Source organism: Euleptes europaea, chromosome 12 (assembly GCF_029931775.1).
Source record: "Euleptes europaea isolate rEulEur1 chromosome 12, rEulEur1.hap1, whole genome shotgun sequence".
Taxonomy (NCBI): Eukaryota; Metazoa; Chordata; class Lepidosauria; order Squamata; family Sphaerodactylidae; genus Euleptes; species Euleptes europaea.
The window spans coordinates 15,014,814-15,038,929 of record NC_079323.1 but is presented as its reverse complement, the minus strand read 5'-3'; the positions used below and the strand labels follow the sequence as shown (position 1 = coordinate 15,038,929).

The 24,116-nt window shown below is 43.7% G+C and overlaps 1 protein-coding gene across 1 annotated transcript in view; it reads right to left on the bottom strand.

Annotated features, from left to right (window-relative positions):
• The window catches only part of CNTN5 (contactin 5), a 368,571-nt gene that overhangs the window by 47,715 nt on the left and 296,740 nt on the right, over positions 1 to 24,116 (bottom strand). The window contains exons 12-15 of the mRNA XM_056858114.1: positions 22,673 to 22,800; positions 21,529 to 21,704; positions 12,271 to 12,391; positions 1,145 to 1,303 (exon numbers count right to left, since the gene is read on the bottom strand). Coding sequence (XP_056714092.1) covers positions 1,145 to 1,303; positions 12,271 to 12,391; positions 21,529 to 21,704; positions 22,673 to 22,800 — 584 coding nt within the window. The remainder of the gene's footprint in view (positions 1 to 1,144; positions 1,304 to 12,270; positions 12,392 to 21,528; positions 21,705 to 22,672; positions 22,801 to 24,116) is intronic.

Here is a 24,116-nt window from a genome sequence, read left to right as displayed (position 1 = left end):
ACCATGACCTGTGTGTCTCCTGGGGCTTTCTTCTTTGAGATGGATCAAAGGAAAACCTCCATTGATCTCACTCAAAGGAGGAACTCTGGGGGGGAGGGTTTCCAGATGGAGCATCCAGGCAGAACCTCTGTTCAAAGACAATATAATGGAGGGCCGAGGGAAGCTCTACCAACAAAATGAGAGCTATGCTCCAGATTTCCTTCCCTCACCCCTTTTAGCTCTCTAACATGCTGTTTTCCAGCTCATCTGGGAAGAGGAAATGGAAGTGTTGCCAGGTTAAGTGGAGGCCCCATGCATAGGGTTGCCAACCTCCAGGTGGTAGCTGGCAATCTGGTATAACAACTGATCTCCAAGCAACAGAGATCAGCTCACCTGGAGAAAATGACCACTTTGGGAGGTGGACTCTATGGCATTATCCCCCCACTTAAGTCTTTCCCCTCCCTAAACTCCACCCTCCTCAGGCTCTGCCCCCAAAATCTCCAGGTATTTCCCAACCCAGAGCTAGCAACCCTAATTACAGTTGCTCTCCAGATGACAAAGATCAGTTCCCCTGGAGAAAAGGGCTGCTTTGGAGGATGGATTCTATGGTATCATATCCTACTGAGGTCCCTCCCCTCCACAAACCCTACCTTCCCCAGGTTCCATCCCCCAAATCTCCAGGTATTTCCCAACCCAGAGCTGGCAACCTTGCCCATGCAACTGTTATCACATCAGTGCTTTAGGGCTGATACATTGGAGGAAAAGAAGGTGGGGTGGGGGAGGGGAGGGGAGGGGCAGTGAGTGCCTTGGGGACCAGGTTTGAGGATACCATTTCTGCATCCTTCCATGCAGTTCTCTGCTGCTGCAGCAAAGGTGCATTTTCCCACCCCCTTCCACCTGTGGAAGCACTCTCACTATGCGCTATTTAACCGGCAGCTTTACCTTTGCTTTATTTGTCATTACTCCAAAAAATCTGTCCTTTAGTTTTGATGACACTCCCAAACACATTTTGAATGCACCATTTTCCTTCCCATGGTCAGTCTCTTCCTGACAGCACAATCCTGTGCAAAAGGGCTCCAGCCTAGTGATTTCAATGCCCTGCCACTGTTTGATGCATATCAATTAATAGGACTTAAAAAGAAATTACATTAAAAGACCCTCTCACCTGTTTTCACGGTCTGCCAGCCGAGGGAAAACGGACTTCTTGCTTGCAAGTTATAGGAGGTGATGGGGCTGTGATTGTCTGCCCCGGGCGTCCAGGAAAGGGTTGCTGTGGTTTCAGTGATTTCTTCAACAATCACTACTCCAGGAGGCCCAGGCGGACCTAAAGGAAGAGAGATTGAATGCATGACAGTATATCAGGGATCGCCAACATGGTGCCATGTGGGTGGCATGGTGCCCTCTAACACCTTTTCTGGTGCCCGCCAAGTGTTTTCAGGAAGTGGGTGGGGCCAGGTAGGGCTTTTGCCCAACAAGGCTTCTGATTGACTACTGGAGATTTGATTGGCTGTGCAATTTTTTAAAAAATGTTGCTTTGATAGCAGCTGCCACCACAGCACAGGGATCTACACTGTGTTACTGAAGTTAAGCTGTGGCAATCATTTGGTGGCTGGCTCGGCCTCCTGTGGCTGCCATTTTGTTGCTGCTTCTACCATGCAGTGTCAGAATTCCAAATGTACCCTCAGGATCAAAAAGATTTGGGACCCCTGCAGTATTTCTCTCTCTCTCTCTCTCTCTCTCTCTCATCTTTGTGTTAACTTGTGTTAATTGATCCAGACAACACCCTATTGTTGCTTAGACATATACAGCACAATTCTAGAGTTTGTTGGGCTTAGAAGGGTGTAAGTCTGCTTAGTATTGCATTGACATTTACCATCACAATGTGTGTACTTTTTGAAGCATATTAGCATACTGTCCCATTGGAATGCCTGCACGCAAGAATCATTCTCCTGGGAATGACAGTTTGGTCTGAGAATAAACAGAATGCCAGCTAAGGATGAATATGAATTTCTCATCATTGCTGATTCAACTTGAAAGGCCTCATTTTGATTTAGCTTCTCCCTTGTGATTCCCTTTCTTTTGGAATCCTTGCACTAATTCCAACGCCCCCCCCCCCCCCATACAGTACTGATGTTTTCCAAAGTTATTTGCTCATTGATCAATGAGTGCCATACATTATACAGCTGGTATATTCAGGGCATATGAAAACCACATGACCTCTTTTCATGATACAACCAGATACGAAAGAAAGGAAGAAAGGAAGAAAAGAAAAGAAAACTGACAATTTTTTAAAAAAATGGGAAACATTTGTTATTCCTAATGCCATTCTCTACAATTATGTCAACTTCACAGCCATTCCTAGAGATGATCTGTGAAAAGCATTAGTTCATTGGCCCCATGCAATACAGAGAACTACAAAACACATTATTTATTGGTTTTCATTTTAATGCATGTACAAACTAGAAAAGAACTACTCTACACTACACTACTAGAAAAGAACTACAAACAGGGAAGAACTATACCTCTCCTGCTGGGTATTATGCTAAAAAGATGATCCGTTTACTATGCCCAGCATTCTCATGCCACAATAAAGCTGTTTATCTTTAGTGTGCCGCAAGACTTTGGGGATTTCTCAGTACCCTGGAAGACAGTTCATATAAGCATGTGAACACTATTGCTAGACTTGAGTCTCTGTAGCATTCAAGTGGAGGCCATGCTTCATGTGGGCTAAGCATGTGAACACTATTGCTACACTTGAGTCTCTGTAGCATTCAAGTGGAGCCAGTTCCTCTACATGTGGGCTATGCATGTGGTGGTTGTGAATAGTGTGCTTGCACAGGAATCATGTGCATCATGGTGGCCTTGTAGACAGCTCCCATATGGAGGTGCTGGTTGTCACGAATGGTGCCTTCTAAGGAATCTGACAGCTTGAAATGTCCCAGATCCTATGTTCATAAGCTTGGCACAGGCAAATTTAGTCCAATCTGTTTAGATTTATATAAAGACACCTGAAGTGAGTTATATCATTTGGAAGTAAAGCAAGTAGGCCTTGCTGAAGAATTGTCTATACAATTAAATCTAATTCAATAAGTCAGGTGGGGAATATTCCCAGTTCTGATGCTGGAACTAGCTGTGACAACTAGAGGGCAGGCTGCCGAGAACAGGAAGCACCCCATCTATCTGAAAATTCAGCAGGAGAAGCGCTAGAGTTGCCAACCTCCAGGTGGCACCTGGAGATCTCGTGCTATTACAGTTCATCTCCAGGTGACAGAGATCACCTGGAGAAAACAGCTGCTTTAGAGGGGAGGCTCTATGGCATTATACCGTGCTGAGATCCCCCCTCCCTCCCGAAACCCTGCCCTCCCCAGGCTCCACCCCCAAAATCTCCAGATATTTCCCAACCCAGAACTGGCAAACTTAGGAAGTGTATCTTTTATTACTGTTTAAAACCGCACCCTTCCTCCAAGGAACTCAGACTGGCATGCACAATTCTTCCCTCCTTCATTTTACCCTCACAGCAACCTTGTGAGATCAGGTATGTGGACAGAAAATGAGAGAACTAAGGTTAATAGAAAATGGGGATTTAAATTGGGGTCTCCCCATGGCTAGTCCAGCATTCTAACCACTGGTCCTCTGTTGTAAATTCACTGTTTCATCCACCCCCTGTGGCAAATATTGTGAAGTGGGGGCACAGAGTCTTAAAACCTGGTGAATTCTTGTCTCACGTTCCCCTTAATGGACATTAGAGAAAATGGGAGGTTGTTAAGAGTTGGAACTTCTTCTTTTTTTTTATGGCTACCCCCAAACCAGCATTTCTAAAAACAAAGGATGTTGCTGAAAATAACATTTACTGGCCTTATATCTCTTTGCTGACCAGAAATTATATTAAAAGTCTAGTAGGCTGAAATGACATTACTCTCATCAATTAAAGGGGCCACATCCCAAGTCAGACAGTGCTTCCTCTACCCAGTGAAAGAGAAATAGGAAATTAGTTCATGCACATTTTATTGAGGAAAAAAATAAATTTTGCATGAGTGTCATTTAGCTGACAATAATTTAAACATCGTTGAGTTCTTCTGTAGCTTTTATTTATTTCAATGCAGCACGTGGAGGGGACATTTATGCTGGGTTAAGCCCAAGGCTTTCATTCATTCACTCAATAGGATATTCTCTTTAACCCTTTTCAAGCCCCCTTGAGTTTCTAGGTAGCCTTTTGATCCTTAAGCTCATTTGACATATGGTAGATATCCAAGCCAGCTTTCTGTGTACTGCATACATTATTTTCTGTACTGAAAGCTGGATTTTCATTTCCATGAATACACTTTTCATCTGGGGGGAGGGATAAAGGAACACAGGCTGCCGTGAATATATTATTAGGAACGGTGAAGCTTAAGTGATATTTTTTACTGACGTGGATCCTAGGAGCTGACATATAAGGATGCTCGTAATGCTATTTCTTTTCTGCTCTCCCCCATCCCCTAGATACCCCACTGATACCTCAAAAACACTTATTCTGAGACAGCTAGGTTGGATGCCTGACAAGCAAGCATGGAGCCACAATTGTGTCAAGAATGTAGAGAAATTGTTAATTTATTCACTATACTCTTAATTTACTTATTAGCCTTGTTACTTAAAGGCAAAGCAAGAAGAAGAAGAAGAAGAAGAAGAAGAAGAGTTGGTTTTTATATGCCGACTTTCTCTACCACTTAAGGAAGAATCAAACTGGCTAACAATCACCTTCCCTTCCCCTCCCCACTACAGACACCTTGTGAGGTAGGTGGGGCTGAGAGAGTGTGACTAGCCCAAGGTAACCCAGCTGGCTTCATGTGGAGGAGTGGGGAAACCAACCCGGTTTTCCAGATTAGCCTCTGCTGCTCATGTGGAAGAGTGGGGAACCCAGTTCTCCAGATCAGAGTCCACCACTCCAAACCACTGCTCTTAACCACTACATCACGCTGGCTCAAAAAGTAAATGCCCCACAGTTTCCTAGAAAATAATTGGATTTATTCATTTCCCTGATGTGGGTCACTTTAACTTGTTCCCATGTTTGCAGAGGTCAGCTCTAAATCCAAATGGCTTGAGTAAGAATCTGTCCATGGCAATGGTACCACACTTACCCCCCTTAACATTATTGCCAGCACCCTGCCCTGCAGAGAACATCAAGTTGAGTCTCTAGCCAGCCCCAAGAGTACACCTCGACATACTGAGAAAACACATACTTCCCGTGGCAGGCATGAAATAACCTCTATGCTTTGGCTTACAAGGCTGTCCCCAGGACTAATGCTGGAGGAACTATAACACCAGCATGGATATAATTGCCATTTATATAATGGGAAGGTTTGAGAATGTGCTCTTCAGTGGATGCTTCATAGATGATACTACAGACTGTACTGTGAAATTGCCTTAAACATCACGATTCAGAGGGAGGCTTTTACTGGAATCACAGATCACCCCTCCCCCCCAGGAGTATTTTTCAGACATGGGTCTTCGCAGGTTTTTTGAGGACAGGATTAAGTAGGGGAGTCTACAGATCCAGGAGTTGTGATTACTTCCTTGCCCAGTAGGTGGCAATAATATAGCTCACTGAGGATCTCCAAGGCCATTAAGTTGTCAAAGCGGATTTAGGCTGCTCATTTCAAGCATTCACAGTGGTGTTTCCCTTCAGCTGCATTAACTTAGAATATACATGAGGGACTGCTTGTCCGAAAGCATCTTTGCATCAGGAGAGCACAGTAGGTGGAAAGCTTACTGCTTGTGCTCTTCTTGACATGGAGAAAGTTTTTGCATGTGCAAGCAGAGGCTGATGAGAGCAGCCCTTACAAGTGTCCACCCAAGTGAACATAAGAACATAAGAAAGGCCATGATGGATCTGATCAAGGTCCATCAAGTCCAGCAGTCTGTTCACACAGTGGCCAACAAGGTGCCTCTAGGAAGCCCCCAAACAAGACATCTGCAGCAGCATTGTCCTGCCTGTGATTCAAAGCACCTAATATAATAGGCATGCTTCTCTGATCCTGGAGAGAATAGGTATGCATCATGACTAGTATCCATTTTTACTAGTAGCCATGAATAGCCCTCTCCTCCATGAACCTGTCCGCTCCCCTCTTAAAGCCTTCCAAGTTGGCAACCATCACCACATCCTGGGGCAGGGAGTTCCACAAAGTGCACTTTGAATGATGCAATCATAGGAACAGATTGCACCGGGTGTCCACCTGAAATGAGACTGATATCCAGCCACCTAAGATTCTTCTGGAAAACATCTAGCCAGTCCCTACAGAAGAAATAGGTGGGGCTATTGTCATGCATCCCACTCTGTCATGGAAACTTGCTGGGCGACCTTGGGCCAGTCACACACAGTCAGCCTTGGCCCTGGCAGGTATTTGGATGGGAGAACTCCAAGGAATACCAGGAGTGTGACACAGAGGCAGGCAATGGCAAACTGCCTCTGAATGTGTCTTGCCTCAAAAAAACTACGGGGTCACCATAAGTCAGCTGTGACTTGATGGCACAAAAAGAAAATGGTGATGCTTCCACATTACCGGTATGGGTATGCTACCATTCCACTAAACAAAATTTGAAGCCTTCTTCCAGCCAAAGGAGACTTCCTCCAGCTTAAATGAGTCCAACAGAGGAGCCACTTAAGATGGAAGAAGGCTACTTAGGATGAAGGAACTTTTTGTCAGCCTCAGGATACTACCCACTACTTCTGGTGGAGGAAAGAGCTGGTTTATAGTGACCCCATGGGGTTTTCAAGGCAAGAGATGTTCAAAAGTGGCCTGCCATTGCCTCCCTCTGCATAGAAACCCTGGACTTCCTTTGGAGTCTTCCATCAAAGTACTAACCAGGGCCAACCCTGAATAGCTCCTGAGATCTGATGAGATTGGGCTAGCCTGGGCCATCCAGGGCAGGGCAGGGCACATACTTCCCCACCCCACATCAAGTCACTGCTGACTTATGGCAACCCTGTAGGGTTTTCAAGGAAAGAGACCTTCAGAGGTGGTTTACCATTGCCTGCTTCCATGTCACAACCCTGATAGTCCTTGAAGGTCTCCATCCAAGGTCAGGTTGAGAGGGTGTGACTGGCCCAAGGTCACTCAGCAAGACTCCATGGTGTGAGAGGGGATTCAAACCTGGGTTTCCCAGGTCCTAGTCTGACACCTTAACCACTACGCCACGCTGGTTCTCATATGTACTTCTACCACATATTTTAAAAGATGTCTACATAAAACCTGAGGCACTTATTTCATTTGCAAAGTCATTCTTACTCCTTGCACTTAATGAGAGGGATCGCCGTCTTTGATCCCTGCCATTGTTAACAATTAGTGGAACCATTAATGGAACATCAGAGGCAACAAGAGAAAAGAATAAAGGAAAATAATTACAGAGATCACAGGACTGTTCAGGACAAATCAATGAATCACAATTCCAGAGAGGGCTTTTTCTTTGCTCACAAACATGCGAGATAAAAATTCAAATGTTCTTTTTTTTGGGGGGGGGGATAAACTAGAACAGCACCTTGAAGAATGATAATGTGCCATTTTTGAAAACAAGGAAGGCAAGGAAGGAACTCTGGGGTACTTTATAAATTAGGGTTTTTTTTCCAGTACAGATTCGTAAGACAAAGACTCTCTTTTAATGTACCAGTGGGATTTCTGCGTAAGCTGTCGGTGGCCTTTTCCTTTGCATCGCCATACATTTTACAATCTCAATCATAATAGATGTCACCAGACAGAAGCGATGCAATGTTCAATTTAAGCCCCGTATAGACTAAAAGATTACGCCTGTCAGGATCTTGACAGCAAACTTGTTGGAATAATGGAGAAGCTGCCATGCCATGTACTTGCAGAGAGGGAGAAAGTGTGTGTGTGTGTGAGAGAGAGAGAGAGACAGAGAGAGAGACAGAGAAAGAGAAAAAAGAGAAAGGGCGAAAATGGATGGTCGCTTTAGCCTCCTTTATTCCCTGTTTCAGCCAGGAAATGCATGCGTTTCGCTGAACGTGCGTTCGATCCTGGCTGAATCCTGGCTTAAACAGGGAATAAAGGAGGCTAAAGCGACCATGCGTTTTCGCCCAAAGAGAGAGAGAGAGGGGCAGACAGAGAAGGAGAGCATCAAGAACATCCTTTAGAGATAGAGCATTTAAGCTGAATGCTCTGAAATGGGTTGCAATCATTTGCTACAGCTTCTCCGGGTGATGGATAAGGTTATGGTGGCGTAGTCTGTACTACTATCAGCAACAGAGAGGGTACAGCGATGTCACTTATCAATGCCAATTATTCACTTGGGTTTCATACTTGGCAAACAAAGTTTGCAAAGCAAATCAAGAGAACTTCAGTCCAGACAAAGCTCGGATAATAAGATCCCTTTTGGGCAAACCTAATAAGCAACTATTTCATCGTGGTCTTGACATGAAAGAGAAATGTACTGTCTGCGTAAGTTGTAGAATGAAAGCAAAAGGAAGTTGCACTCTGTTTTGTTGGGCAACCCCAGAATAGGTATGGAGACTATTGTTCTGGAGTTGTTCTGGAGCAGAAGCTGAAGTAATAAAGAAGGTCTGGAAGTTAGGGACATGCAAAAACTTTCAATTAAGTAATGTGGCTTTGGGGTACTCCTCCGCAAAAGATAACGCACAATTTTGCACTGACAAAATGATCACAATTCCCCATAGTCCTTGCAATGGCCAGACAGTACAGAGCTGTCAACTAAGGAGGTGGTGAGCTCCCCCTAATTGGCAGTCTTCAAGCAGTGGCTGGACAAACACTTGTCAGGGATGCTTCAGGAATTGAGCAGGGGGTTGGACTAGATGGCCTGCATGGCCCCCTCCAACTCTGTGATTCTATGAACTCATGTTGGAGCATGTGAATTGATGGTCAATGCTTGTTATAGAGCTAGCCTCCAGGGCAACTTACATCTCCCAAGCATTATGCAAAACATAATTCCTGAGGATGTGTACATTGGCAACTCTGACCAGTGCTAAATAGGGAAACACAGTTTTCATCACACACCCCTCCCACGGCAGACCTCTACTGTGCTGAGTAATGGCAGACTAGCTTCCCCCAAAGACAGCTTGACAGCATCTGCCTATCATCCCCTACCATTCAATTCAAGGGAGAGTTGACTTCATGCTTGGGCACGCGCTAAGTTGGCAGCGCTCAGTGGCAAGGCCCAGAGAACAAGGCAGCACCCCACAGGAAGAAGAAGAGTTGGTTTTTATATGCCAACTTTCTCTACCGGCTTACAAATTGTAAGAATTGTAAGAATCAAACCAGCTTACAATCACCTTCCCTTCCCCTCCCCACAACAGACACTCTGTGAGGTAGGTGGGGCTGAGAGAGCTCTAAGAGCTGTGACTAGCCCAAGGTCACCCAGCTGGCTTTATGTGTAGGAGCAGGGAAACAAATCCAGTTCACCAGATTAGCCTCCACCGCTCATGTGGAGGAGTGGGGAATCAAACCTGCTTCTCCAGGTCAGACTCCACCACTGCAAACCACCGTTCTTAACCACTACACCATACTGGCTCTCTGAAACTGAAAGGGCACCTTAGAAATCTGTCTAGAATGTCCTGCAATTCCCAAGGCCCATGTGGCAGATACTACAAGGGTTCCTTGGAGTGGAAAAAAAAGCTTTGGAAAACACAGAGCAAAGCCATCATTGGCGTCTTCCATAGAAGGTAATTTGCTGTCTAGCATGTGGATATTGGGTACTTCACTGTCCTTCCGTTCACATTATTAATGTGTCAAACGTGGACATTATAAGTTGTCTGGCATTATGACTTTTGCTTTATATATTGTTTGGGGAATGAAATCAGGAGTACTGCAAATGCAATAAGGATTACAGGTCATATCAAAAAACCACCAAGTTTTAATTTTAAAAACACCCCACTCTAATTTCATGCTAATTGAAATACACAGGAAGCAGCCAAGATGCTCAAATAAATCCAAGGTGCCAGGGCTGGGGACACTAATCAGAAGGGAAAATTTGTTCCAGAATCAGCATCTAGAACTGTACTCATTGTTTGCTGACAGGGACCAAAGCTTGTTTTGCTGAAACTTGACAACTTGACAAACTTGAAACTTGACAAACAGAGACAAACAAGTGTGATCCCAGTGTCATAATTTCCTTGGCCCAGTGTGAATGCCTTGGTTGGTGGGGCGAGTTGTTCAAAACACACACACACACAAATCAATTGGCACCAGCATTCAAAGAACAGCAGACAGAGCCAGCACTGGGGCAGAAATATTCTCACTCCTTTGTAAAACTGTGAACAACAACAACAACAAAAAAAAATGGGGAAGGCGCATCAGGAATTCAGAGTGGTTGGAAAAACTGTTCGATGGTAGCGCTAGGGATGCCAGTGTTTTCTTCTGGCTGAGTTACTGGGCATTGAACAGGTGACCACTACAAATTCTGTGCTAAGGAAAGTGGCAGAAAATTAAATAAAAACAGTATCACAATGACTTTGTAGAGATCTATTTGGAACATTTTGCATGTTTCTGACTATTTTAGAGCTGGAAATGAAGCTCTTTTCGGACATGGAACGGCTAAAGCATTTGGAACTTTTTAATTAAGAAAAAGATCACTAGGGGAAGGCAATGGCAGAGGTTTATATATTTTATGGAGAATCATGAAGAGACAAGACAGAACTTTCTACAAACCTGCGATAAGCCCTAGGTTTGCAGAGAAATCTGAAATCTGAAGCAAACATTTAGGGGGATAACCACCCTGCCAAATAATAGAATACGCACATGTACTTTTAAGAAACAAATGTCCACTATGATCTTACCGGCCATTGAAAGGTTGCTAGGCAACCACAACAGTATTGCTAGCCTTCAAGCATTGTTTTTTGTCAGTAAGAGGGAGACACAGGGCCATTTCTAGGGCTGTTTTGGCTTTTGAAATAGGACACATCAGGGCCAGGGCCAGCAGCAACCACCAGGAAACTTGCTATCATGCTACTTGCATTACTCACTCAGGCCTGGCCACTTGTTACTTAGTACAGCAGCTACTACATGAATGCCATGTTGTGTAGTGATTAGAATTTCAGATTAGGATCTGGAAGACCCAGGTTCAAACCTTCACTCTATGACCTTGACACACTGACAGCCTAACTTACCTCTCTGGGTCATTATAAGGATAAAATGGAGGATAGAAGAATGATATAAACTGCTTTGGGTCTCCATTAGGGTTGGCCATATCAATATACCCAAACCAAAAATAAACCTGAAATTAGCCATTTTGGCAATATTCGGGTTTCAGGTAAACCTAATACCAAAACATGGGAATCTGCCCAAAGCCGAATAGGCAATTCCCGAAAAAGCCGACTAAATATTCAGCTTTTCGGGTTTTGGTATTCCATTTTGTGGCCCTTGTGTTTAAAGGAGAGCTATCTCCTTTCTTCATATCCCTGCCCCCTGGCTGGTTTCCAGGGCAGCAGGAGGGAGGGAACAGGAATGTTGGAGTGGCCAATTGGAAAGCTTCACTGGAGCTTCTACCTGGATTGCAACAGAGGACAACCTAGAGAGGAGGAGGGAGGAGGGCTAGGAATTCTCAGTGGCCTATAGGAACCAAGGCAAGGAAGAACAGTATTCTTTCACCAATCCCAGAAGGTGTTTTTTGGCTGGAATTATTTTCAAACTTTTCTGTGCTTGGCTAAAGACTATAAAAACCCAGGCCATTTGAAAGAGTTTGGTGGCATAGCTTGGCTTTAGCCCCTACCTCCTGATTCTTCCTCTGCAATCCTGGAGGAGTCAATACTAAGCTGTTTCCTTGGCCTGCATTGAAGAGTCAACTAGCAAGGCTTTGGATGATGGGAAGGCAACAGGAAGTACAAGAGTCTGATACTTCCTATTACTCTGCAGCCCAGTCTTGATTTTTTTGCTTCTTTCAGGTTGTCCTTTATACTTCCTTTCAGGGTTTTTTTGGTATCCCAAGCATCCTTTCAATAAGTTTTTTAAAAACTTTTAAAAAACCTCTTCTCTAAGTATATTTGTGTAGGGCCAAGGTTATTTGTATAATTTATACCTCACCCAACCATTTGAGTCTTTAGTCACTTAAAAACACACACACCGAAGCCTTAAGTCAATGTTCAGGCTGTTCATTATTGGCCTCTGCAAACTTTAACCACACGTTCTTGTTTTCAAAGACCAAAAAAAAAAAAGGAAAAAAAAGAAATAAAGAAGAGAGCAGCAAGTACAGTGTGGAGTAGCGAAAGGCTCGAAATCCGGTGCATTTGAATGTCTTTGTATGATAATTTATGTTGATTGTGTCCTCAGACTGTGTTATTAGCATACTCACCCCTAACAAGGAGTTCTGCCTCATCTGACACACTGTCTGCTGTAGTCTGTACCCTGCAGCCATATCTGCCAGCATGCATCAGAAGAATGTTCCTGATCATTAAATCTGCAGAGGATTCTTGCTGGAAAACGAAATGATAAAAGCGTCGTTTTAAAAAAGACGATACATCTTCCGTTCTTAAAATAGAGGATGAGCTTTTAATCGGTACTTTAGGGGTACCGGTTTCACAAAGCACCACGACACCGGGGGCTTCCCCTTCCCCCACACTCAAAATAAGTGGTACAGGAAGATCTATGTAAACTACTATGATTATTATAAATGGGCAAGCAGGAACCCGCAAGGATTTGCGGGAGGCATCTCATTTCCCCCTCCCTCACTACTTCCTCTTTACTTCTCCTGAAAGTCCCCATAGCCCCTCCCCTTTTTTTGCTTCCTTCTCTCCTTCCCACCCAATAGCCAGCCTGCATTTAATTGCCATCTGTCTTCAGCTTATCTCCCCCCACCCAGCAGCAAGCGCTGCCAGGTCCCTCTTTGCCACCAGTGGGAGGTTTTTGGGGTGGAGCCTGAGGAGGGCAGGGTTTAGAAAGGGGAGGGACTTCAATGCCATAGAGTCCAATTGCCAAAGCGCCATTTTTTCCAGGGGAACTGATCTCTATCGGCTGGAGATCAGTTGTAGTAGTGGGAGATCTCCAGCCACCACCTGGAGGTTGGCAACGCCACACACAAGATATTGTGCAAGAGGTACTGCACTAAGCCCATTGACATTTCTGCTGGTGCATCGCCAGATCTAAGCCATTGTCTTAGCTCAATACATTGGGGGTAATTTTATTGCCACAGAGTCATTTAGTGAATATGAGCATCTGTTCATTTCTACAGGTATAAAAATTCTTTCAACTTCAATAAAAGTTATTGGAACTAATTTTTGGAACAGATTAAACACATGATGTGGTACAATGTGCCATTTGAACCATAATATGTTTTATTGGAATTGTTAAAAGTTTCAGGGTTAGATCCAGCTACTCTGGCTAAGAATTCTCCCTCCGCTAGAAAATACCTTGCTACAAGTAAGATTTGATTATGATAGAACTTTTAAGAGACTAACAAGATCTTTGGGGTATAAGCTTTCGAGAGTCAAAAGTCCCTTCATCATAGAACACTGGTTCCCAACCAGGGGTCCGTGGACCCCCAGGGGTCCACGAGAACTAAATTAAGGTCCGCGAAACAAAGTTATAAACCCATAATAAATTAATATTTTCAATTAAAAGTTTTATATTATAAAATATATATATTCAAATATTATTCTAAGTTTAATGTTTAACTAACAGTTATGATTAAAGTTTATTTTCAAATTCTCAGAATTTTTATTTTGAACCTTGGGGTCCCTGCACCGAACAAAAAAGTCCTAGTGGTCCCTGGTCAAAAAAGGTTGGGAACCACTGTCATAGAAAGTAGAAATGGAGATCCCTAACTGCCTATTCCTGTCCTTTCGGCGACCGGGGATGGTGTGGCCAAGGCTCCAAACCCAAACCCAAAAATTCCAGGTATTTCCCAACCTGGAGCGGCAACCCTAATTGTGCAACATTTGCCACTTTCCTATCTATTCATCAGAGAGCCCAGAAATTAGTTGCTCGAGATCTTGTGCAAGAAGAAACACAAACGAAGATACAATAAGTCTGACTTAGCATAAGCAGATGGTGGTGGAAAGTGCCGTCAAGTCACAGCTGACTTATGGCAACCAGAGGTGGTTTGCCTGCTTCTGTGTAGCAACCTTAGACTTCTTTGGTGATTTCCCATCCAAGTAATAACCAGGGATGACCTGCTTAGCTTCCAACATCTGATGCGATCGGGCTAGCCTAGGCCAACGCCCTAAGCAGTTACTGCAGTCTTTTTCTTGCATTTCTTCTAGTGCAAGAGCTCTAGTGCAAGTGGAAATTTTGTGCCAGATGCAACCAGTTCATTCTGAATGGAATCATATATGTAAACAAAATTGCAGATTAAATTTAAGTCAACAGAAGTCAACCAACAAAATCCACTCTGGCTTTAGTGGTATGGCTTTAGTGGTATGAGGAAGCAGTGGCTTTATCAGCTGTTGGCAAGCAGCCTGAAACCATCTTAACACAGTGCGATCAGCTCAGCTGGGCCTTGAGATTGTACTGAATTTCTAGCCCTTTTAAACCATATGGCTGGGTTCATTCCCTCTCCCCCACACAGTGTAGCATAGAAGAGGGCTGCTTCAAACAGTATGTTAAAGCTGAAGAAGAATAACTGTGGAGTCACTTGTTTATTTGAAAAAGAAAAAAAAACCCTATGCAGAGTGGCAAACGATAAAGCTAATCTTCTTAAACTGCTATCCTGGTTCTTAGAACTGCTGCACTGTGTTGAATGACAATAACACATCATCCCTTTCAGCACTTAATAGATAATATGCTGAGTTTTTGGTTGGGTGTCTTCTTGCTGAACTACATGTTTCTTTTCATAATACTTACAACATATCAGTACCCATGCCACAAATATAGGGTTGCCAACCTCCAAGTGGTTAGTGCGCATACCCCGCGCAGCGCTTTTTCCTTAGGGACATGCTACTTTGAGATGCAAATACGGTGTTGACTCAGCTTCAAAGTTTCCATTGCGCATGCCCTGCACAGCGCTTTTTTCTTTTGGGACATGCTACTGTTTGCTGATACTTTCTGGCTCAAATTTGTTGTACATCTTGGGTCCTGTACCTTACATTGTACATTGATTCTGAATTGTGTTGTGGAGACATTTGTACTTTGTTATTTAAGCATATGCTGTAATATGCTTTTTGATGCATGGCTTGTGATGTTGTATGTTGCTTACACAATATAATTTAAATTGACATAGACATTGCTAATTTTTATTATTTGTGGCTTGTGTGCTTGTTATATCAAAACCCCTTTTTGCTCAACCTCCAAGTTGTGGCTGGACATCTCCTGCTATTGCAACTGATCTCCAGCTGATAGAGATCAGTTCCCCTGGAGAAAATGGCTGCTTCGGCAATTGGACTCTATGGCATTGAAGTACCCCCTCACTCCAAACCCCACCCTCCCCAGGCTCCGCCCCCAAAATCTCCAGGTATTTCCCAGTCCAGAGCTGGCAACCCTACACAAACAGAGTTAGTGTTTTATTGTTTGTGTGTGCGCGTGTATGTGCTGTGAAGTCACAGCTGACTTATGGCAACCCCATCGGGTTTTCAAGGCAAGAGATGTTCGGAGGTGGTTTGCCATATCTATATCTATATCTATGTTAAGTGTCGTCAAGTCACTTCTGACTCATGGCGATCCTATGAATCAATGTCCTCCAAAACATCTTAACTTTAACAGCCTTGCTCAGGCCTTGCAAACTGAGGGCCGTGGCTTCCTCTATAGAGTCAATCCATCTCTTGCTGGGTCTTCCTCTTTTCCTGCTGCCTTCAACTTTTCCTAGCATGACTGTCAGTGGTGGATCTACTATGAAAATAATGAAGCTTAAGCTTCAGGGCCCCTATTTCCGGAGGAGCCCTGAAGCAACCTTTTTTTTAATGAGTGAATTTTTCAACAAAACCAATGGAGTTTTTTTAAGTGTTTGTTATTAAAATAAGGCTATTTTAGTGATAGAATCATAAGCTGATGGGTTGAAGTACTTAATATTGACCTTAGAATATGCTCTAATATCCATTTCATATGGCCTCAAAATGTCCCTGTAATTGGTCACACTTCAAAGTTTTCTTGGGGGCTTGTAGCGCCCGAACCCCCAGCTGTATGGGCTCACCGAGCTCACCAGAATCTATTCATAGCCAACATTTCAGGAGCTGGATACTCAAATCCTTTGTTGGTGCACAGCTTAATAATTCTATAGTTCAGCCATTAGGCTAGAACCAATCGGAGCCGTAAAAGACATCTGAATTCTCAGTTCAAGCTGCACTCATCTCGTGTGTGCATTTTAACACCAAAAATCTGATGTTCACCTCTTTCTCCTAACGAGCCCCCTCTGATGACCTTCTACCTCTCTATTAGAGAATGAACCAATACACATGAACACATGAAGCTGCCTTATACTGACTCAGACCCTTGGTCCATCAATGTCAGTATTGTCTGCTCAGACCAGCAGAGGCTTTCTAGGGTCTCAGGCAGAGGTCTTTCACATCACCTACTTGCCTAGTCCCTTTAACTGGAGATGCTGGGGATTGAACCTGGGACCTTCTGCATGCCAAGCAGATGCTCTACCACTGAGCCACAGCCCCTCCCCATAATACATCCGCCACAGAACAGCCCCACTGAAGAAGATAACAGTGGTTACCCAGGCCTCGTTGCTGGTGGGAGGGGCTCACTGGATGTCCCATTTTCAAGGACTCCACCCCACCAAGGGCAGCAAGGCCCTTTGGACCTTGTTGGATGTTGCCCTACTGTTGCTGGTTGTGAAGAGGGCCCCATAATGGTTCAAGCTTCACGGCCCCAAAAATGTAGGTCCGCCACTGATTACTGTCTTTTCCAGTGACTCTGTATCTACATCTATACCTATATCTATGGAAAAACCCTGCCAAATACAAACCCTGAAAAGGAGTTAACACTCAGCTGATATTTCACCAGTATTGCCTTCGTGGCATACGGTGATGCCAGAACATCATTTCCAGTTGCGTAACTGGAAGTGATGTCACCCTGTTACCAGACACTCTAGCGAAATGAGAACTCAGCAATGCAGTGATGTCACTTCTGGTTATGCAGCTGGAAATGACATCATGGTGTCACCAGATGCCATCCTCATTGCCGCCCCATTTTCTCCCACCAGTCCATTGAGTGCTGGCAGGAAATGGAGGTTGCTTTGGCGTGGGCTTGCTGATCCAAGCCAACTGGATCCAAAAACGCTAGGGAATGATTTTCTTCTTTCTGTAGTACAGCTGGATGTTCGCTCAGGTACTTCACAACTCAGCTAGTTCACTGCAGCTCTGAGGATGGAAGATATGATGAACTGCTGCATTTCACTTCAGTAAGGTGCCAACTTGGGGATTCAAAGTTTGCAACTTGTCTAGCACGACGATGCTTATTAGCTGTGAAATATGAGGTGTTCAAGAAGACGAATGTTTCCGAAATAAAACTACAGATAGTTAAAGAATAAGACCAAAATCAGTCCACATTTTCCTTCCCCTCAGAGAATAATTTACATTTAATATGTGCTTTGTTGTTAAGGAAAATAAAAAAAGTATCATCTACGGAGAGCGACTGTCTGGTTTTACTGCCTCGGTGCTTTTAATAATGGTACCTGACACTCTGCTAGGTGGCTCACAGCTATTGAATCCTAATACACTCCTTGGGAAAGCACATGTATATTCAATCTATATAGCTAAACAGGAGACAGCCAGCAATAGGCTGAACCATAGCTTCAGGAAGGAGAGACAACAGAAACAGCACAGAATCCTGTGAAATGTAGTTCATCTCAACAAAACGGAATAGGAAACGACGACTCCTCTGTAGCAAGCCTTCACAACTTGTGACCCACTGAGCCAAACAGGGGCGGTCTTAGTGGGGAGGGGCCATGGCTCAGTGGGAGAGCATCTGCTTGGCATGCAGAAAGTTCCAAGTTCAATCCCTGGTATCTCCAGTTAAAAAGACCAGGCAGTAGGTGATGTGAAAGTCCTCTGCCTGAGACCCTGGAAAGCCTGCAGCAGCATTATCCTGCCTGTATTCCACAGCACCTAATATATTCGGCATGCTCCTCTGATCCTGGAGAGAACAGGCAGGCATCATGACTAGTATCCATTTTAACTAGTAGCCATGGATATCCCTCTCCTCCATGAACATGTCCACTCCCCTCTTAAAGCCTTCCAAGTTGGCAGCCATCCCCACATCCTGGGGCAGGGAGTTCCACAATTGAACTATGTGTTGTGTGAAGAAATATTTCCTTTTATCAGTTTTGAATCTCTCTCCCTCCAGCTTCAGCAGATGACCCCGCATTCTAGTATTATGAGAGAAGGAGAAAAGCTTCCCCCTGTCCACTCTCTCCAAACCATGCATAATTTTATAGACCTCTATCATGTCTCCCCTTAACCCCCTTCTCCCCTTAACCACCTTCTTTCCAAGCTAAATATCTCTAAATATTTCTAAGCATATCCCTTGCACTGTGACTTATCGCTTATGTCACAAAAATACTGAAATGTAGCTCTATTCTGTACAGTCATGGGGAAAAGGATTGATATCAAGCATGTAATAGATGGTGGTGGTAAAGGTTATCTCATTTCATTATGTTTATTTAAATATAATGTCGCTTCCCATTATTTCCACTTTGATTATTTGAATGCCCACCTACTCTTTTGCAGGAGCTAGAGAAGTAACTTTTATTCAAATAATTAAGCAAGAGTAAATGGTAAAACAATTCCATGACCAACCTCTGTGGGTTTTGATGCTTAAGCAATACAGATTTTTAAGAACCTTTTTTCTCCCCTTAGGGCAATCCTTTTGGGATTTGGGAGCACAGTTTGGGAACCTCTGATCCAGAGAGCCCAAATAACAGGGCAGAAGCAATGTTATTGCATATTACACATAATATTTAAAAAGAGGTTGTTAACTTTGGATTTGTAGTTTCACAGTACATTAAATTACAGCCCCACACCAGAACACAAGAAGAATCCTTATGCTCTCAGACCATTGGTCTGTCCATCACCCCTATATCATCTTCAGTGATCTCCCATACCTCTCCAAGGATTCAGGCTTTTTATAGCCTCAGTCCCAAACCCTTTAGCTGGGGATGCCAGAGATTGAATTTGGTAGTTTCTGAGTGCCAAACATATGCTCGTCCATGGATTAACAGACCTCCCTGAAAAGGTTCCATACTTATTGTTTGCATGAGGAATTATCTATAAATTTTACTAAAACTAAAATTATTAAGTTTGCTCCTCACTCTTCCACCAAAAGAGACACATGGATAATTAATGGGCAGAAGATTTCCCAGGTTTCCTCGTTCAGGTATTTGGGCGTCCTATTTCATTCCATCTTGTCTTTGTTCTGGATCAACAGACCTACCCAGAACCCCTCGTGTACAGTAATGTACGGATGGAGTTCTTGCAGTCTACTAGTCACCAGGGTATGGAAAGGCACATGCAGGCAAATTCCTTCAGATAAATGAACGAAGAAACCTTTACAGTAAGAGGATCTCTGTATGCACATCAAAACTCTTGCACCGCTAAGCAGTTGCTGAATCAGAGCATATGTCTTCGGGGTTAAATAATTCAACAGAAAAACGTAGTTGTGAGTGCTGTACTCACTTAAGCTTTTTTTCTTTCTTTCTTTTAATCAGGAAGCCAACGGAGGAAAAAAGCTATAATGGAAAAATGGGATAATGGCCACTTTTCTCTTTCCCTACCACTGGCAAAACATTTATGCACCATCGGAATGACTCACACAATTTATTTAACAGGAATTTTCCAATTAAAAGATGTCCTATGCAGTAAACTTGCCTATGACTTTCCAAAGAAAATTTTAACTGGTTATTGCCTCTGCCCACAACAGCCTCCACATAATCAGTATGGCAGTTGGTGACAAGTAATGTTGTTTTTGTGTACATGACTCATAGTTTAATTAATGGGCCTTACTGCCCACAGAGATTCTCTCGGCAACTGACAGGCTTTCCAGACAGGTTCTAAAAGACAAAAATATTAATTGAAAAGTCGAAAAGTTGGAGAGGGGCTACAGAGTAGTGGTTTCAACCCTGTTCAAACCAAGAGTTTCATACAGATCAGGAACAGACAACCACAAACTCAAAAGTAGGAATGAGGCAAATGCCCATTTGAACTTCTCTTGAATTTTGTATAATGTTCGTCTAATTTGTTTTGATTTGCCTCAGATTTGTTGCTGTCTTTGGTTTCTTTTGTACCATCTTTACATTATTCATACTCCATTGAAATGTCATTGTCAAGTTCTCAACCTTACTCAACCTTCCTCGGAGGTTAAATTGGGGCCTCAATGGGGGTGAAGGCCTACTCTTCCTTCCTCACAGAAAACTGAGAACAATCAGTCATCATTGGTCTCAATGTCAGGTTAAGTCTTTCTGAGTCAAGGTAAAACACTTTCCTAAGAGGAGCTTCTTTATTCACAGGCAACTGGGTAAATCTCCAGGTATTTCCCAACCTGGAGCTGGCAACCCTATTTATTGCCTTCAGCAAAACACGTCCTGGTGCCTCAAACAATTCCACCCTTGTATTCCTATGCTTGGTACTGGCAAGAACACCATCATTACCTCTGTAAAACTGAAGGTTTTAGCACAACCACTTTGTTCACATCCCCTACTTAAAATAGTCTAAGAGTATGTAGCCCTGAGTTGGAGCAGGAACCAGCCCCTCACTGCTGCTAGAGCTAAAGAACCAGCATGGTAAACAGTCAGGGAGGACAACAAGACACAGCTCAGACTATGGTGGTAGCTGGAGATCTCCTGGGATTATATCGGATCTCCTGGAGACAGAGATCAGTTCACCTGGAGAAAATGGCAGCTTTGGAAGGTGGACTCTATGGCTTTGAAGGCCCTCTCCTCCCCAAACCCTTCCCTCCTCAGGCTCCACCCCCAAAACCTTCAGATAGTTCCCAACCCAGAGCTGGCAACCCTAGCTGAGACACAGCTTCATATTCCTACTGACCGCACACTCACTTGGCACAATCAAATGGACCCAACTGGACCCTGCTACCACCTCCGTCTCCTCCCTTTGCTGATTTCCTCAAGTCAGATTCTAGTTTGCGAGGTGCTCAGGGCATGGGCCTGTTTTCTGGCACTTTGTAAAGTGCCCTGTGGAATGTAGTTTGATTATGTGAACAATAAAGCTCCCAAACTACTGGTGTATCAAGGTCAGTATTATTTACTCTTACTGACCGTAGGTCTCCAGGATCTCAGGTGGAGGTGTTCACATCACCTGCTACCTGATTCCTTTAACTGGAGATGCTGGGGATTGAACCCATGATCTTTTGCATACAAAGTAAATGCTGTACCACTGAGCCACAGCCCCTCTCCAGATGATGGCATGACAGAAAGAATAGTAACTCATGAATGAATGTCAAATCAATATATTCCTGTAAGATTCATGGCTATATTCTTACTGGCTATGCAAATACTCCCATGCTTCAATTAACCAAAATGAGATGTATTTAATTTCTCTGAGCTAATATTTCCTTTTTGCTCTCCTGAATGTAATTACTTCTCTTCCAGTTATGTTTGAACTTTTACTATTTCTTTAGTAAAATAGTTTTTATTCACTCATCAGAGAGTATGGATCACGCTTACCACCAGGATGCTTTCAAAGTGTCCACCTTCCTTCTCAAAATCGATGGGCTGACCATTCAACGTCCAGTGGAAGATGACATCTAACGTGGGGTCATGAAAAGCTTTGCAACTGAGGACAATGCTTTCTCCCACAGTTAGCTCGGTCCTCTTTGGAGACAGGTCTATCCGGGTAGGCACTGGAGAGAGAAATAGAATCAATGGCTTGATGAGTGAGCCAGAGAATGTAAACTAGAGGCCAATTCACATGCTACTTTTTCAATGATGAAGTCATCAGAAGATGGTTTTACCTGAACAGTTTCAGGTGATATTTTTTGCGGCTATGCCAGTGAGAGCCAACATCCCTTTATGATACATCCTGGCCCTGTAATCTTACAAAGCAAACACTATACTTGACAGGGAAAAGGATTGTCCCAAAGTGAAGATAGGCCCTAAGAAGTGTATTGATCACCTTTTGTGATCCACCAAGTCAAATACAGACCAACACTATTTATTTATTTACATATTTATACCCTACTTTTCTCCCGAACAAGAACCCAAAGCAGATTACCCCTTTGGTCTCCTCTCCTCCCTCTCATCCTCACAACAACAACCCTGTTGGGAAGTTGGGCTGAGAGAGTGACTTGCCCAAGATCAGCCAGCAAACCTCCATGGTAGAGTGGGGGTTTGAACCTAGGTCTCCAAAGTCCTAGTCTGACATGCTACCTATTAAACCACTCTGGCTCTCCACTAGTCATGTGTTGTGACTTCCCAGGACCTTCACTCTCCACTCACCATTTCACAGTTCCATAAATGGCTGACAGTCTGTTTAGCAGATAGGGTTGCCAGGTCCCTCTTCACCACCAGTGGGAGGTTTTGGGAGCAGAGCCTGAGGAGGGCGGGGTTTGGGGAGGGGAGGGACTTCTATGCTATGGAGTCCAGTTGCCAAAGCGGCCATTTTCTCCAGGTGAACTGATCTCTATTGGCTGGAGATCAGTTACAATAGCAGGAGATCTCCAGCTAAGACCTGGAGGTTGGCAACCCTATTAGCAGATCACAAATTGGGCAGGCCCACACTAGAGACAACTGGGGCATGGCCATAAAACCGGCACTGTGTGTGAAGAAGAGAGGCAATTCTACGTGACACAGGATCCCTGTTATTCCGTACCTTTAATAAACACAGAAGCTGCTAATTCCGCAGAACCAAATATGTTTTCTCCTCGGCATACATATCTTCCCTCATCCACTTTGGAGGCATTCAGGATTCTCAGGGTCCCATCTGGAAGAACAGTTATCCTGAAAATTATAAAAAAGGTTTTTATCCTGAAATAGCATATACAGTATTATCTCAACTGCCGACGACTTCTGTAGCAACATCTTTAAGGACTCATAAATAAAATTATGAGTCTCTGACTACGTTTCTTTAAAAATGATGAATATACTAGCAGAATCCATTCGGTTCACCAACGATGGCAGAGATAAACTCATTTTATTCCTTCTCTTTCTCGAACACAAAAGGCTCAAACCTCCCAAACAAGTGGATTAATCTTCTACAGAAGGAGAAAGTATTATTTTTTTAAAAGACATTTTTCTTTCAGATTTGAAAAGTGCATCTTTATCACCAAAAGATGCTTCAGTATTAGGCATCAGCTGCTCAACTGGAACCTAATAGTGACCTTAAACATAAAATCTAAAATGTAATTGTGATAAGAAGTAAAAGCAGATGGAGAAAGAAGAGAAAGTTAATTATATATGGCAAAAGATGATTTATAGTATTTTTCTATGGCAGTGCAGAAGAAAGATAAAAATGGGATCCAGCTACTAATACACATCATTTTCATTTATTACAGTTCTGCAGCCCACTATCTAAATGCAATCAGAAGGGAAAAGGGTGGAATTAAACTTGACACAGAAGAACACAGGGCTGCTGCTGAAATCTGCAGCCGTATGTCCAGCCTTTCCTCCTCCACCATATTTTATCCTATATCCCAGCAATATCACATTGCACATCGTTTGAGTCCTGAGAATGGGGCACCAAGGATGTGGAGCAGGAATGGAGAAACACTCAGCATAATGACATCACAATATGAGACAAGCTGGGCTACAGAGAAGCTCAGCTGAAACTCTGGGAACAATATTTCTCTGGTGCAAAAACAGGAGCGTTGGGGAGGGGACTGAAAAATGTCTGACAGCCCAAGCAACTCTCCTTTTCCACACTTTCCCCAGAATTTCCGGCTGCCATCTTTTACCTCTTCTTTAATAAAAAGTAAGGACAGAATGTTCATACTTTTTGAGTACTCTCCTCCTACATAAATTAACTGGACTCGAGGCTGCCATTTGCTGCTGCAGCAGCAGCACTGTGTTTCTTGGAATCTTCAGTTTTGCCCCAAGGATTGACTTCCCCCCCTGGGGTTTCCCCATTAACCAGTGGCTCAGAGGTGGGCAGCCCATTCCTGAGGGGGAGGGCTGCGCTGCCTCCAAAAGAGGTTTTGCCCCCCACTGAGGCCGAAACCTTGCCCTTATGTGCAAGCACTGTGGAACTGCTCCATAGGGTTCCATGGGGCTACACCACCATGAAAGGTGGCTTATGTGCAAGTAAGTGAAAAGGGGGT